General features: G+C 41.0%; 1 protein-coding gene across 2 annotated transcripts; it reads left to right on the forward strand.

Moving 5' to 3' along the window:
• The first annotated feature begins 811 nt into the window (after window positions 1-811).
• On the forward strand, window positions 812-13,640 carry LOC129192364 (alcohol dehydrogenase 1-like). 2 transcript variants are annotated; one of them, XM_054796318.1, is made up of 9 exons: window positions 812-923; window positions 3,791-3,892; window positions 4,146-4,287; window positions 4,881-4,968; window positions 8,092-8,311; window positions 8,673-8,933; window positions 10,118-10,250; window positions 12,606-12,744; window positions 12,838-13,640. In XM_054796318.1, the coding sequence occupies exons 1-9, from the start codon at window positions 906-908 to the stop codon at window positions 12,869-12,871; spliced, it is 1,137 nt and encodes a 378-aa protein (XP_054652293.1). In that variant the 5' UTR covers window positions 812-905; the 3' UTR covers window positions 12,872-13,640. The 2 variants fall into 2 exon arrangements, with proteins under 2 accessions (XP_054652293.1, XP_054652294.1); XM_054796319.1 differs by having other exon boundaries at window positions 885-918.
• The last annotated feature ends 988 nt before the right edge of the window (window positions 13,641-14,628 follow it).

The following is a 14,628-nucleotide window of genomic DNA, read 5'->3' on the forward strand; positions in this document are numbered from 1 at the left end:
TTGTGATGAGTACAGTTGTCCCTCGTTTATAGCAGTTAATTGGTTCCAGACCTAGATCCTTCTCAATTTCTTTGGCTCATTTTCTGCAATAGCCTGGACTTTCTCAACACTCTTGGTTCTTTCAGCAAAATAACTTGGATAGTTCAGCACAACACTGTGGTTCCTCTGAAAAAGCTCATATCTCTCTCTCAAAACTGTTCACTTATGTGTCAAACCATTTTTTTTTCCCATATAAATTGTCAGTGCCCCCAAAATGCATCGTCCCTTTGGCGTTGTGTAACTGGCTGTCTCTTTTCACAGATTCTCATTCACATCACAGCAAGTTTTAGTTTCACCTGATTGTCAAATAATCAATTTATCCAATGTTTCAAGTGATTCATATACAGTATCCATGATATTACAGTATATTCTCCAGTAATTTTCACTGTTGAACAGACTGATATGCATGTGATGACTTCAAACAGTGAAATGATGCTGACATGTTTTGCGGAGAACAGCCATTAGACTTGAGAATCGACAATAACTTTAGATCAACAAGATCTATTCACTTGGAAATTGTGCTAAATGTAGGCCAACTGTGCTAACGGTACGTTACTTGTACTTCATCACTGGCAAAGATGTACTTAGACATTGAGACATGTCCTAAAATGTCCTGAAATGTCCTGAAATTCAATTATATTGTGAACAACCGCAAAGTAGTTTGGAGGCTTGTCCATGGTATTTTAAGAATGTCATTTCTGTTTCAACCAATGGGGCTTGGTAGTAGTAACTTTTTTTTTTTTTAAGCTACGCCCAACTGTTTGTATGAAGAAAAGTCAAGGATTTCCTCCACACTCTTGGACAGCAGCTGCAGCCTTGTTTCTCACAGCTCCTCTCTCCTTATTGAAAACAACTTTTCGCTGAAAATGGCCACAGCTGGTAAGGTAAGTGGTTTAGTCATGAAAATTGACACTGAGAACATACAGTAAACCCAGGTATATCCTACGGTGTAGTTAATGATAATGTATGGGATGAATATTCAGTATAAAACGAGTGTGGATTAGCTTTAACTTTGTTGAGTTATGTGATTAAAGTTGGAATACGTCTCCATTATGTGCTGGGTTTAGCACTTCATCAGGCTACACTAGCGCAAACAGCACTAGCAGTGTACATTCGTATTACGTATACGCTTGTTATGTAAAGGACAACCCCTGTCTCATTTGTTTATTGGATTTCTTTCCCCTTGCCTCTGCTCGGTTTTGACCTTTGAACCAGTCATATATGCTGAAGCCTTTACAGCATTTGCTTGACAGTTTGTTTGCTAACTGTAAAAAAACAGGTGGTACCTATCTTGGCCGCCATTAAAGTGCAAATCAGTTTGCCATGACTTCAAGAAAGCTCAGTTTTTCAAATCTTCAGACGTTCACTTTATTTTGAACTAAAGTGGACATTTATCACCACCTCTCATCTTTCAGGCATGCAATGCAAGTACAATAGTCCAAAGACAGACACACTTATGTGTTTATTTCTTTGTTTCTAGAATGCTCGATAATCTTGGTTAAAAATGCAGGACACAGTATTATGAAGTACAACTTTAAAGGTGCCCCAATCCATCCCATGGCATTAGCCGCCCTCAGATTTGGTCATTTTTGGCAAAATTTCTCACAAAAACTATTGACGATCAAACAGCTAAAATAATGCATAAAGTGAACAATAACTTGTTACCCAAAAAAAATCATACAGTCTCTATAAAAGAGGAGAAATATGACCTTAGAGGAAAATTAAGCATAAAACACTTATATGCGAGAACAACGCTGAATACCCCACAGCATTTCAGTTTGCGGAATTAAATTATGGAACGGATTGAGCAGGGAACTAAAAACAATGTACAGAGATGAGCAAATTCAAAAAACAATACAAGCAGCTGATGTTTGCTAAATATAAGGCAGAAGAGTCTTGATTATTATACTTATTGTTCTGTCATGCTTGTTTTTATTTGTATTATTGATTTATTATTACACTGATTATTATATGGAAAAATATTACATGGAATGCAGGAAGTTAATAATGTGTACTGCACAAGATGTGGAATGGATGGGGGGTAGGATTAAATAAGCTTTGCTTCTTCCTACTCCTTTTTGGGCATGTGGAACTGTGAGATGAGATGTATTCCATTGTAACTTCATGCATGTTCAAATAAAATTAAACCAAACCAAACCTAACCTAAACTGTGAGCACAACTATATTTGTACTGTATGTGACCTAAGCTGTTAGTTAGGGCCCGCGACCACTATGGACCCCAAACACTGGCATCGTCAGTCATTAATTAGCCATTGCCCCACAGGTCAAATCCTGCTTAGGATGTCTCCCCAGCTTGTACACTCCCTGTTGAGTGGGGCTTTGACTCTCATCAGCCTGATGACTCTCAACTGGCATCACTCATTCATTGCCAGATCATTTTGAGCCCTCGAGACGTTACAGCATTATTCCTGACTTGGATTTCTGAAGCCATACCTTGCCTAGCTGTTCCCGGCCTGATTAATCAAACCGTCCTGTATTCTTGTTTTTGTTCCCGACCTCCCTTCAACTTGCGCAGGTTGGGACGCTACTTCCCCCTGTCTCTTCTCATCCCCATTTTCTGCCTTCCTTAAGGCAACCATCCACTCCAACCTTGCTCTCTTGGGAACACTGGAGCACACCCCTACGTACTGTTTCCTTTAAAAAAATACACTCGCCTCCATCAAAGGTAGTATGATCTGGCCGGACATGGACCCAGCAGACACCCCTCTGAGGAGTTGCTTTGAGACGGCCCTTCAGTGACATTATTCGCCCCCACGTCAGCACTGGCGCAGCAGATGGTAGCCATGCAGATGCACCCAGTCATTCACGCTCTAGCCCCCTCAAGTCTTTCTTCTTTTCATGAAGCTGTACCTGAATCACAAGTCAGCGTCTCTGAACGATACTCAGTCAATCCAGAGCACTGCAATCCTTCTTGACGAACTGTTCCATTCTTTTGACTGCATCCATACACCTTCGCTTTAACCATGAACCATCTGTCCGGCAGAGCTCAGCTGTGGGGAACAGTGGAGTGGGAGAGACGCACCAGTCCTTTTCCAAGGAACTTTGCAAGGTCTTCGGTCCGGTATCCCTGAGCATTGATACTCATTATCCAAAGGGTGTGGAACAATTGTCAATTATGTTATGAATTCCGCACCATGGCCTGCCTGAGCTATTGGAACATAGATGCTCAATGTGACACCTATTTGAATGGATGAAATGAATTGATTTAATGAATTGGTGTCTTTCAGTCTCCACATCCTCATTAGAAGGCCTCATTAAGCTGACTTCCGTCTAGATAGATGTATTCAGGCAAGGAAGCAGGAACAACAACAGGGGGAATCAAGCTCTTTTCACACATTCACTGGGTTCTTCAGCTATCAACTATGTTCCCCCAGCACCCGGGGAAGCTGAACCAGTGCAGGTTGGGTGCACCCACCTAACACCTGAAGAAAAGATGCTTCAGAGAGAACATAAGATGTGGTCTGTACTGTGGGCTGTACTACACATTTAAGTATCCAGCAAACGGGGGGCGCATCAGTACGGGAGGAAGTCGGACGGTCTATTCCTCCGCCGCGCAGCTGCAATCACTGTTTCCACTCTCATTGACTCCAGTTCTGATGCTAGCCTGTTTGATGAGCAGCTCACTCAGCACCTCGGTGGTATTGTCATGAATACCGTCATTCAGTGGGCTCCAGTTGCATGTCCTAAAGCCCCCCGACCACCATCTCAAACACCATCTTTTGTTGTCAAGGTCATCAAGTGCAAGGCAGCAGTGGCCTGGGAGCCAAAAAAGCCTCTTGAGATTGAGGAGATTGAAGTCGATCCACCGCAGGCTAACGAGGTCCGCGTCAAGGTGAGACACTGAGAAATATACTGCACTCGATGTACTCTTGATATACATTTGCTTATTATAAAAATGGACAAATGTGTGCTTTTCAGAAATTCTGCTCACAAACAAACAGCGGTCAAAAGACCTCTCCACCTTGTCCTTTCACCCTTGGTGGAAATAATTACAATGCAATTTTCTGGAATTTTGTACACCATTTTCCACATAGATAAACGTTATTGCTATTTAGCCAACTGTTCAGTCGTTTTCTTTGGAGCAGATTGTGGCGACTGGTCTCTGCCGCACTGACCTCTTCTACCTGTATGAGACTGACAATACAGAGCTCTTCCCAATGGTCCTTGGCCATGAGGGAGCAGGCGTTGTGGAGAGCGTTGGTCCCGGAGTCACCGAATTTCAACCAGGTCAGTTTCAAAGGCCACACTCAAACCTGAGCACGTTGAAAGGAGATGGGCCTGGACCATGACTGCTCACACAAGCACATGCACTCAACACACATGTCATATAATTAATGCCACCATTTATTCATAATAACCTCCAACTAGCACAATAGAAATAAACAAAATGGCTCAAAATAATGGTTTTAATACAGCGTTTTATTAAGAAGCGATGGCACGTGTAAACAGGCCAACGTACAAAAGCGTCCATAAGTACCAGACGGTTCCGGTTTAAGTCCCACTGTGGACAAAAAGAATTTGCAACTAGTTGTTGGAGAGATGCAAATCTATATCCAGACTACCATTGAGCAAGGCACGGTCATTGTTGCCATCGCCCCTTCTCTACTTTCATGCCTGCATTAGTGTGTTCTATTTGTGTGTGATGTGCAACACAATACATACAGCTCAGTATAATAACAGAATAATTATACAAATGCTGTAGAGTCAAAGCCAGCGGGGGACAGGGATGGGAAAATGTGTGAGGTGAATGCTTCACATAAGGCTTGAGTATGTTTGCACCGAACAGAGCTTAATGAAAGTCTTGTACTTCTTTCTTTTAGGTGACAAAGTGATCCCCCTGATCATCTCCCAGTGTAGAGAGTGTCGCTTCTGTAAGAGTCCGAAGACCAACCAGTGTGAAAGGGCATGGTGAGCGCCTTTTACGTGAACGCATCAAACTTCTACCTGCTTTTTTATCCTTCAGCTGGAGATGACTTAATTTAAAGGAGTTTTAGTACATGATACCAGATTGCACTCACTTGCCAGCCACATTAGATACACCTGCTAAATATATTTATCACGGTTCCAGACTCGACCGTGATAATTGAACTTCCACAAAGTAGGGTTCCTGATTGCTAAATTGAATATTTCCATAGTTATAGCAGAGAAAATCTGTTTACGGGCTTTTAAATACACTTTTTAACATTATTAGAGCACTGTAGACATGAAATAACACCTCCATTAGGCCTGTCACAATAACAAATTTTGCTGGTCAATAATTGTGCTACAAATTGTCATCGATACTCGATAATATCGCAACAATTTTTATACAGTTTTTTCATTAATAATTCTCAGGAGGTGTAATGCAATATTTTAACCACTAGATGGTGGTCAAGTATAATGTACCTGTGTGAGTCTCAGTCACCTTAGCTTGACACAAGTTCTGAGGCCATTTTTGCAATAAAATTTCTCAAGAGTATTTAACATTATAATGAGAATGTCAAGCGGTTTCAAATACAATACATTAAAGAAACAAACAACATACACAAAATAAATAATAGACCCTGTCTCTGTTAAGAAAAAAAACACTGCAATAAAAACCACAAAAAAATACACATTCTGTCAAACATTTCTAACATTTTCCGAAATGTTGGCTTTTCAACCATATTGAATGGTTGCATTTCTTTTGCAATGTAGCGAGCGACACTGTCCGTGAGTGCACACCATTTTGAGCCATAAAACTGAAAAGGATGCTGTTTCAGGGGTGCATATTAGTTGGTCGTGTTGCCCTGCTCCCTGGTCACTACTTCCGAACAAATGCCACATATCGGTTCGCCGGTGTTCATGCACTCACCTTGTTGATTCTGTTTAAAACCGAAATATTCCCACACATACAGTATTGACAATTGAAAATGCTTAATTTAGGCAAAAAATGTAAAATGTGCTTAAAAATGCAGATTTTTGACTAATAGTTTGTAGTCAACCACAATACAGCAATGATTTATATAGGCCTATACAGGATTGTGAAAACCTGTGATCGAGTGAAGCCGCAAAATCTGAAGTGCGATGTGGCGAGGGACGACTATATAAATATTATTTTCACATTTGGTGTGTATGTACATTGGAGTGTATAAATAAGCCTGGGCATTATAACCTTAAAATAAAAACATATTTTTAAGATTTTGTTCAGTTTTGTACCCTTCTTGTAAATAAAGCAAATAAACCATTACAGTGACATGACTCAAAACAGGTTTTTGCTTTTTGGATTTTGCCCTTCTGGGATTTGTTCTAATTTTCTTTTACAATCAAACAGAAGGCTTGAAGGTGTTTCTTTCCCAGCAAGTTTGTACTGCAAATATTTTAAATAACAATGTTTTCTTTTCAGATAATGTGACAATGAAAACTAAAGAATGTCGATTGTTCAATAAATTATTTTTTTTCCCTTTTGGTACTAATATGTACCAACAAAACATTAATAAAATGTGCTGCTTCCCTACAGGATTATTCACTTTTTAACAAAATTTTGTTTTATTGTACACATTTTTGTCAATTTCCATTGAAAAGCCCTTCTGATGGGTCACTTGTAGCAGAGATATTCTTGGCCAGATTACTCGGCTATGGGAAGTTTATTTCAGGCTGTGTCCACCATTGAAGTGGAAAAGCATTTGGGTTTACTTCAGGTGTTATAAGGTAGCTTCTCAGCCCAGACTTTACTTTCATTGCCACTGAATGATCGGGAGTTGGCACTTGCACATTTTTCTTGAAGAAAAATGCCAAAGTCATTTTGTTAAATGGAGGCTGTGCTTCATCTTGGCAGGTGTGTACAACTGGACCAGGTTTGGGTGGAACTTTGTTTAGCAGACAGAGACGTCAGTTTGCTGATAGCTCTTTTTCCACATGGTCTGGATCAATAAAAGCTGTCCAGAACGTTTGGTCTAAGAGTGAGGACATGTCCAAAAATTCACATTTCGCAGAGTTGCTTTACAGTCGCCCCTCGCCACATTGTGGTTCAAATTTCATGGCTTCACTTTATCATAAAATATATTAATAAATCATGCTGTTTGTCTGGGTGTACCCCGCCTCTCACCCAGAGTCAGCTGGGATAGGCTCCAGCATACCCTAGTGAGGATAAGCGGCATAGAAAATGGATGGATGGAATGCTGTTTATAGCTGAATGCAGCCTATTATTAGTCAAATATGCATGTTTTTTTGCCTAAATTAGGCATTTTCAAGCATAAAAATAGCTAAATGAACTAAAATACAAATATAAGGCATTCTAAAGATGCAATCAAAGACTGCACAGCATCTTTGATGTATTTTACACTGGTCACTAGGTGTCAGTAATGTTACTGTAATGTTCGGTGAGACACACACACACACACACACACACACACACACACCAGACCTAATCGCCGGAACTTTTATTGCAGGTTTGAATGATCTCACAACTGGCACAATAATCCCTAATAAAAACACGGGCTACTGTTGCAGTCGTAAACCACGCCAATCTGAAACTTAACGTCACTTCCGGTCCGCCCGACACTCAGCTCCCCGAAGGAACACACTTATGGCAACACACACAAGAACAAGGCTTATTTTTGTATTAAGTGGCTTATTTACTCTTTTTTTTAATCTACTGTATTAGGTAATACGAGTGTAAAGGTGTAATAGGTGTGCTATTTCATGTCTAGAGGGCTCTAATAATGTTTAAAAAAACATATTTAGAAGGTCGTAAACAGGTTTTCTAAGCTCTAACTATGAAAATATTCTATTTAAAAAAAAAGGAATCCAACTTTGCGGAAATTCACTCATCACAGTCGGGTCTGGAACCAATTAACAGTGATAAATGAGGGATTACTGTAATGGTCATGAAGATATACTGCATTATGTTTTAGATTTGGTTCGTTCAGTGTCTTCCTCCTCTGGCTGTGGGAGAGTTGTTTTAAATAAATGGAGCAGTGGTTTAATAAAAGAAACACTAATATTGGATATCTCTACTTCTGACCGCAACTGTAAATACAATATGTTCACCAACACGAAACCTCTTTTTAGGGATATTGTTCCTCACAATGTGGAGCAAGCACCTGTCTCCAAACTGAACTGCAAAGGAAAGAAGTTGCTGCAGTTTATGGGAATCAGTACCTTCTCAGAGTACAGTGTGATAAATCAGATTGCTCTAGCCAAGATTGACCCTGCTGCCCCTTTGGATAAAGTCTGTCTCCTTGGCTGTGGGATTTGCACAGGATTTGGAGCCGCAGTCAATGATGCTAAGGTAGGACTATGTGATGCAGCCAGTGTTGGGCACATTACTTCAAAAATAATTTGTAATACTTGGTAGTGCTACCAAAAAGTAACTGAGGGAGTACTCACACTCCACACCATTCGTAACGTGCTGGAGCCCACTAAACACCTAAAGAACGGTACATTTGGTTAGTGTGAGCGCACTGAATTGCACCCAGGCTGGCATTTTACCGGACACCTGAAACAAAAAAATAGTATTTAAATGGTTATTCATGTACAGCAGATGTAGGTGCTTTCTTTTATGCGGCAATTCACATTGGACAACTAAAAATAACAAACAACAGATGAATGTTGCTTTCCCCATGGTCAATCAATCGTATTCTTTATTTTAGGTTGAACCAGGCTCTACGTGTGCCGTGTTTGGCCTGGGGGCCGTGGGCTTGGCTGCGATCATGGGTTGTAAATATGCTGGTGCCAAAAGGATTATTGCTGTTGACATCAACGCAGACAAGTTTGAGAAGGCCAAGGAGTTTGGAGCCACAGACTGTGTAAACCCAAAGGATCACAGCAAACCAATCAGCCAAGTGCTCTCTGGGATGACCAATGGTGGAGTCGACTACTCCCTGGAGTGTGTGGGGAATGTCGAACTTATGGTGAGGAACGTTTACTTTATTAACCATTTGCAAATGGCCTGCCCCTTTATTTGTCAGCCTCAATGTGTTATACAGTACATCGCTGGAAAGCTTAGTTTGTTGGGATTTGATCAACCACTTATGCACAATTATAAATGAAGCCTCGGTAAACACTAATGTTAGACCAGTCGCAACTCATCTTTGAAGCCTCACGGTATTCCAACAAAGTCCGACAAAAACGGTGCTGTTACGTCGGGAATCATGGTCCATTAAATGTACCTGTTCACATTACATGTAAATGATTTCTTATTTTTTTGCATGTTTGTCACACTTAAATGTTTCAGATCATCAAACACATTTAAATATTAGTCAATGACAACACAACTGACCACATAATGCAGTTTTTAAATGAAACTTTCGTAAGGGAGAAAAAAAAACCTACATGGTCCTGTGTGAAAAAGTGATTGCCCTCTAAACATAATAACTGGTTGGGCCACCCTTAGCAGTAACAACTGCAATCAAATGTTTGCGATAACTTACAATGAGTCTCTTATGAGGAATAATGTCATTTTAGTAGCAGAGTGTGGAAATAGTAAAAAATAAACATTTTGTTTAAGTCGTAATGTTATGAGAAACAAACAAAACGTAATAAAGTTATAAATTTTCGTTTGGAAAATTAGGCTGCAGAAAAAGTATATTACGGGAATAAAGTCAAAATATTATTGGAACAAAGTCGTTATATTACTAGAAGAAACTTTTTGAAAATTATTTAAGAAGAAAGTTGAAATATTTGGAACATTGAACAGCAAAAATGGGGGAAAAAAGAACCAATACCAAAGTTCATACCAATAATATGCTTTTTCATGCAGTTTGAACTTGAAATATATCTACCTTCTTAGCATATCTACATGCGTTGGTTTACAAAATTTCAAAGTGGCCCTTGCATCCTTTCATTTTTCACTATGTGGCCCTCAGTGGAAAACAATCGGACACCCCTGACTTAGACACATTCTGGAAAAACAAAGAAACTCAGCTTGTTAGCTTTCAAAAGATCCCAAAACATTGCTTCTACTCCAAAGACAGGTTTACTTTGGGAAGGACTTTTTTTTTTTAGGCTTCCCGCAAATGCAGTGTTAAGGACTTAAGAATGAAAAGATTGTCTAAAGTCCTGATAGATAATATTTGATATTTGTGTTGTTTCTTAGCGCCATGCGTTGGAGTCCTGTTTGCAAGGCTGGGGCGTGAGCGTGATTGTTGGCTGGACTGACAAGTACGATGTTTCTGTTCGTCCGGTTCAGCTCATTGCAGGGCGTACATGGAAGGGCTCCGTGTTTGGAGGTAAACTTCCCATGAGATTCTGACATGCACTTTCTTCATTAGTTTCAGCCAGTGGCAAATCGGTTAAGGGTCTAGTGCTGCACCAGATCCAGCTGATGCCTTAGTAGGTGTAACTATCATATGCACAGTTTCATTGTGGATAGATGATTGTGCTCCACAAATTCTGCCCAGCAGCATCAAGTATCCACATAATCATGTGACTACTCGAGCAGCAGTAGATCGGTTGTTCAGATTTAGACTTTGCTCCTGATTTGAGTACGGCTGCAGACAAACATAACAAAATTGCAAAAATGTTAAATGGTCTGCTTTTCTCTGTGTGTTCGGTCAAATGTAGCTTATTTGAGAACATATTGTTAAAAATAAGCATCACATGACTACACACAAGTGTACTAATTCCGGAGGGAACTGCAGGAATTTATCAAAAAAACAACCGATTTAGAAGAAATAGAAGATTATGGTGCAGCGAAAGATCGACTCACTTTGCTGTCAGTGGAAAATAAATTACCCTTCTTCCTCCAAAATGAATGGCTAATGTTTGTAGATGATCCGAAATATGATATTTCATCAAATCTTCTTCTGTAGAAAGTTCGAAGGTCTTGGACTACATGACAAAAAGTCTGATGTAGTAAGATTAGGAGCCTGCAAATTGTGTTTAGGCTCCCACAGTGAAAAGCACTAGGATAAAGCAAAAAGGAGTGTAAATCGGTACTTTCTCTGCCCAGAAAAAGAAACAGAAAGAAAAGAGTACTAGTATAGGCTACTTCACCAGCGAACAGCTTAAATGCTTGTCAAAATTGTCACCTGAAGATGCAGAAGTGGTCAAAAAGCTCTTGTCTAAACATCCATCCATCCATCTTCTGCCGCTTATACGAGGTCAGGACGCAGGGGCAGCAGCCTAAGCAGGGAAGTCCAGACTTCCCTCTCCCGGGCCACTTCGTCCAGCTCCTCCCTGCAGATCCCAAGGCCTTCCCAGGCCAGTTGACAGACATAGTCTCTCCAATGTGTCCTGGGTCTTCCCCAAGGCCTTCTACCGGTCAGACGTGCCCTGAACACCTCCCAAGGGAGGCGTCCAAGAGGCATCCTAACCAGATGCCCGAGGCACCTCATCTGTCTGTTTTCAATTCAAAAGAGCAGTGGTTCTACTCCGAGTTTCTCCCGGATGACAGTGCTTCTCACCTTATCTCTAAGCGAGAGCCCAGCCACCCTACGGAGAAAACTCATTTCGGTCGGTTGTACCCATGATCTTGTCCTTTCGGTCACTACCCAAAGTTCACGACCCTTGTCTAAACATTCACCTGGAAATGCTAAACAAGTAAAAAAAAAAAAAAAATTCCAAATAAGTCAAGTGCTTCCATCAAACACACTAACAATGATAAAAACAGTCCTTTAGATATTGCTAGAGGTGACTACAAATAAGGGCGAGAAACACTTATCCATCTTTGGTCAGACACCAACTCCATTACATTACCCATGAAGCTGCTCACAGACTAGGATTGAAAGTCTGCAGCGTGACAATAACCACAAAAGCAGAAACAGGGAAATATACCTATCTACAGTATTTCCTAATACAGCTTGTCCTCACTAGTCTCGCGGGTATGCTTAAGCCTATCCCATCTGTCTTCTGACAAGAGGCATTGTACACTCTGGACCTCAAATTCCTAATAAAATAATAGCCCATATTTACAAAATCTACAGTCGTCCCTTGCTTATTGCGGCTAATTGGTTCCAGACCCGACCACGATAAATGAATTTCGAAGTAGGATTCAATGTTAATAAACTGCATACTTTTGGACGTACAGCATAGAAAACCAGTTTATGGCTTTCTAAATACGGGCTTCAACATTATTAGAGCCCCGTAGACATGAAATAACACCCCAATAGTCACTTTTACACTCCTATTATTCTTTGTTTACATCACATTGTGTAGGCTACGAGATCATTGCAGGGACATAACAGACAGCTGCCGCTAGCTTAGCAAGATACCAAGCTAACTAGTTAGCCTCTCCAATTTACTTATTCTAAACTTAAGAAAGTGTTTCAAACACAGTAGAGAAGGACAAATAAGCCAAACACTTGCCACTTCCACACGGAATGACAGGAGAACCTTTTTTTCCCCCTCGATCTCAGCCATGTCATGTCGGCTCGGCTCTGTAGCCAGTCTCCATCCAGTGTGAAAGGTAATGTAAACTCAAGTCATGTCATTTATTTGGTGTGGTTTTTTTTATCATTGCACTCAAGTTTCCCGTGGTATAGTTTGGCCCCGCCCATAAACCGGTACTGGGCCGTAGTCTTGTGGTTGGAGATCCCTCTGCTCTAAAACATTTATTTCAGAAATGTTTGCAATTTGTTAAACAGGTTTTAAGGGTAAGGATGGTGTGACTGAGATGGTAAGAGCCTACCTGAATAAGAAGGTGAAGATAGATGAGTTCATAACTCATAACATGCCTTTGGACCGCATCAATGAAGCTATCACATTGTTGCAGGAGGGCAAAAGGTACCATCACACACCAACTACAATGTACTAATACTAACTACCAAAATAAGTAAGATACAGTATATTAATGTGATTGTTTTTTTTGTTCCACAGCATCCGGACAGTCTTGAGTGCTCCTCCACAATAAGTCAATGTAATTGGTTTGAATAACTCCCTAAAAATTCACTATATTTGGACAGATACTATCCATCACGACTTCTTAAACCGTTTCGATGAATCAGTACACTAGGAGTGTCACAAGATATCGTGTTACAAGGGATTAAAACATGCTAATTTATTCTTGTTCAGAAGAAAATGATCTCATGTGCACTAGGCCTGGGAACATAATAAATTAATCACACAATACATGAAAATGAACACCATCATTTTGCCAGTCTGAGTATATTGCCATGTGTATGCGTCTGTTTTCCTCGTCTCTCGCCTCCAAACATGCAAGAAAAGAGTTCACTCTGTGCATTGGTTTCAGCATCTTGGTACGTGTTCCACAGAACAATTGCATGACTGTAGTGAGCCCTTTTGTTAGTCATACAGTCTCTTGTCTCACACAGAACGCACAAGAGTGTAACATAGTAGAAATTAAATTAGCAGATTGCAATATATTGTCATATATTTTTATTTTTTTCATTGTATTTTTCTTAAAAGTAATGTTAAAATATCGTCTCAGTCCTCGTAGACCCAATCTCATGTATTGTCTCGTCTCGTCAACTGAGTGTCTCGTGACACCCCTAGCACCGTATTTTCCGGACTATACGTCGCACCAGCCAAAAATGCACAATGAAAAACGAGGTAATTCGGGTTATGTCACCAGCGTAGGAACGGAACTCGTTTGTAACTCGAGGACTTCCTGTATATATATACACTGCTCAAAAAAATTAGAGGAACACTTCGAAAACACATCAGATCTAAACTGGTGGAAAAATGATCTTGAATATCTTTCCTGATAATAAGTGGGTGATGTATTAGTAACAAAATGATGCCACATCATTTGATAGAAATGAAAATGATCACCCTTATAGAGGAGGGAAATCAAAGACACCCCAAAAATGAAAGTGAAAAAATGATGCAGCAGACTGGTTCATTTGGCTAAAATGTCATTGTAGCAACTCAAAATGATTCTCAAAAGTTTGTGTGGCCCCCACGTGCTTGTACGCATGCCTGACAACGTCGGGGCATGCTCCTAATGAGACTACGGATGGTGTCCTGGGGGATCTCCTCCCAGATCTGGACCAGGGCATCACTGCGGTACCTGGACGCATGGAGGAGATTCCAGGAGACAGGTAGTTACTCCAGGAGAGCTGGACAGGGCCATACAAGGCCCTTCAACCCTCAGCAGGATCGGTATCTGCTCCTTGGTGCAAGGAGGAACAGGATGAGCACTGCCAGAGCCCTACAAAATGACCTCCAGCAGGCCACTGGTGTGAATGTTTCTGACCAAACAATCAGAAACAGGCTCCATGAGGGTGGCCTGAGGGCCCGACGTCCTGTAGTGGGCCCTGTGCTCACTGCCCAGCACCGTAGAGCTCGATTGGCATTTGCCATAGACCACCAGAATTGGCAACTACACCACTGGTGCCCTGTGCTCTTCACTGATGACAGCAAGTTCAACTTGAGCACATGCGACAGATGTGAAAGGGTCTGGAGATGCCTTGGAGAACGTTATGCTGCCTGCAACATCATTCAGCATGACCGGTTTGGTTCACCTGACCTAAACCCAATAGAACACCTCTGGGACATTATGTTTATGTCCATCCGGCGCCGCCAGGTTGCTCCTCAGACTGTCCAGGAGCTCATTGATGCCCTGGTCCAGATCTGGGAGGAGATCCCCCAGGACACCATCCGTAGTCTCATTAGGAGCATGCCCCGACGTTGTCAGGCATGCGTACA

Source organism: Dunckerocampus dactyliophorus, chromosome 13, assembly GCF_027744805.1.
Source record: "Dunckerocampus dactyliophorus isolate RoL2022-P2 chromosome 13, RoL_Ddac_1.1, whole genome shotgun sequence".
Lineage (NCBI taxonomy): Eukaryota > Metazoa > Chordata > Actinopteri > Syngnathiformes > Syngnathidae > Dunckerocampus > Dunckerocampus dactyliophorus.

Excerpts from the sequence above, each read along its gene's own strand:
- LOC129192364 (XM_054796318.1), top strand. Across the intron at positions 4,969-8,091 it reads AACCAGTGTGAAAGGGCATG|GGATATTGTTCCTCACAATG; the intron begins GTGAGCGCCTTT and ends ACCTCTTTTTAG. Across the intron at positions 8,312-8,672 it reads CCGCAGTCAATGATGCTAAG|GTTGAACCAGGCTCTACGTG; the intron begins GTAGGACTATGT and ends TCTTTATTTTAG.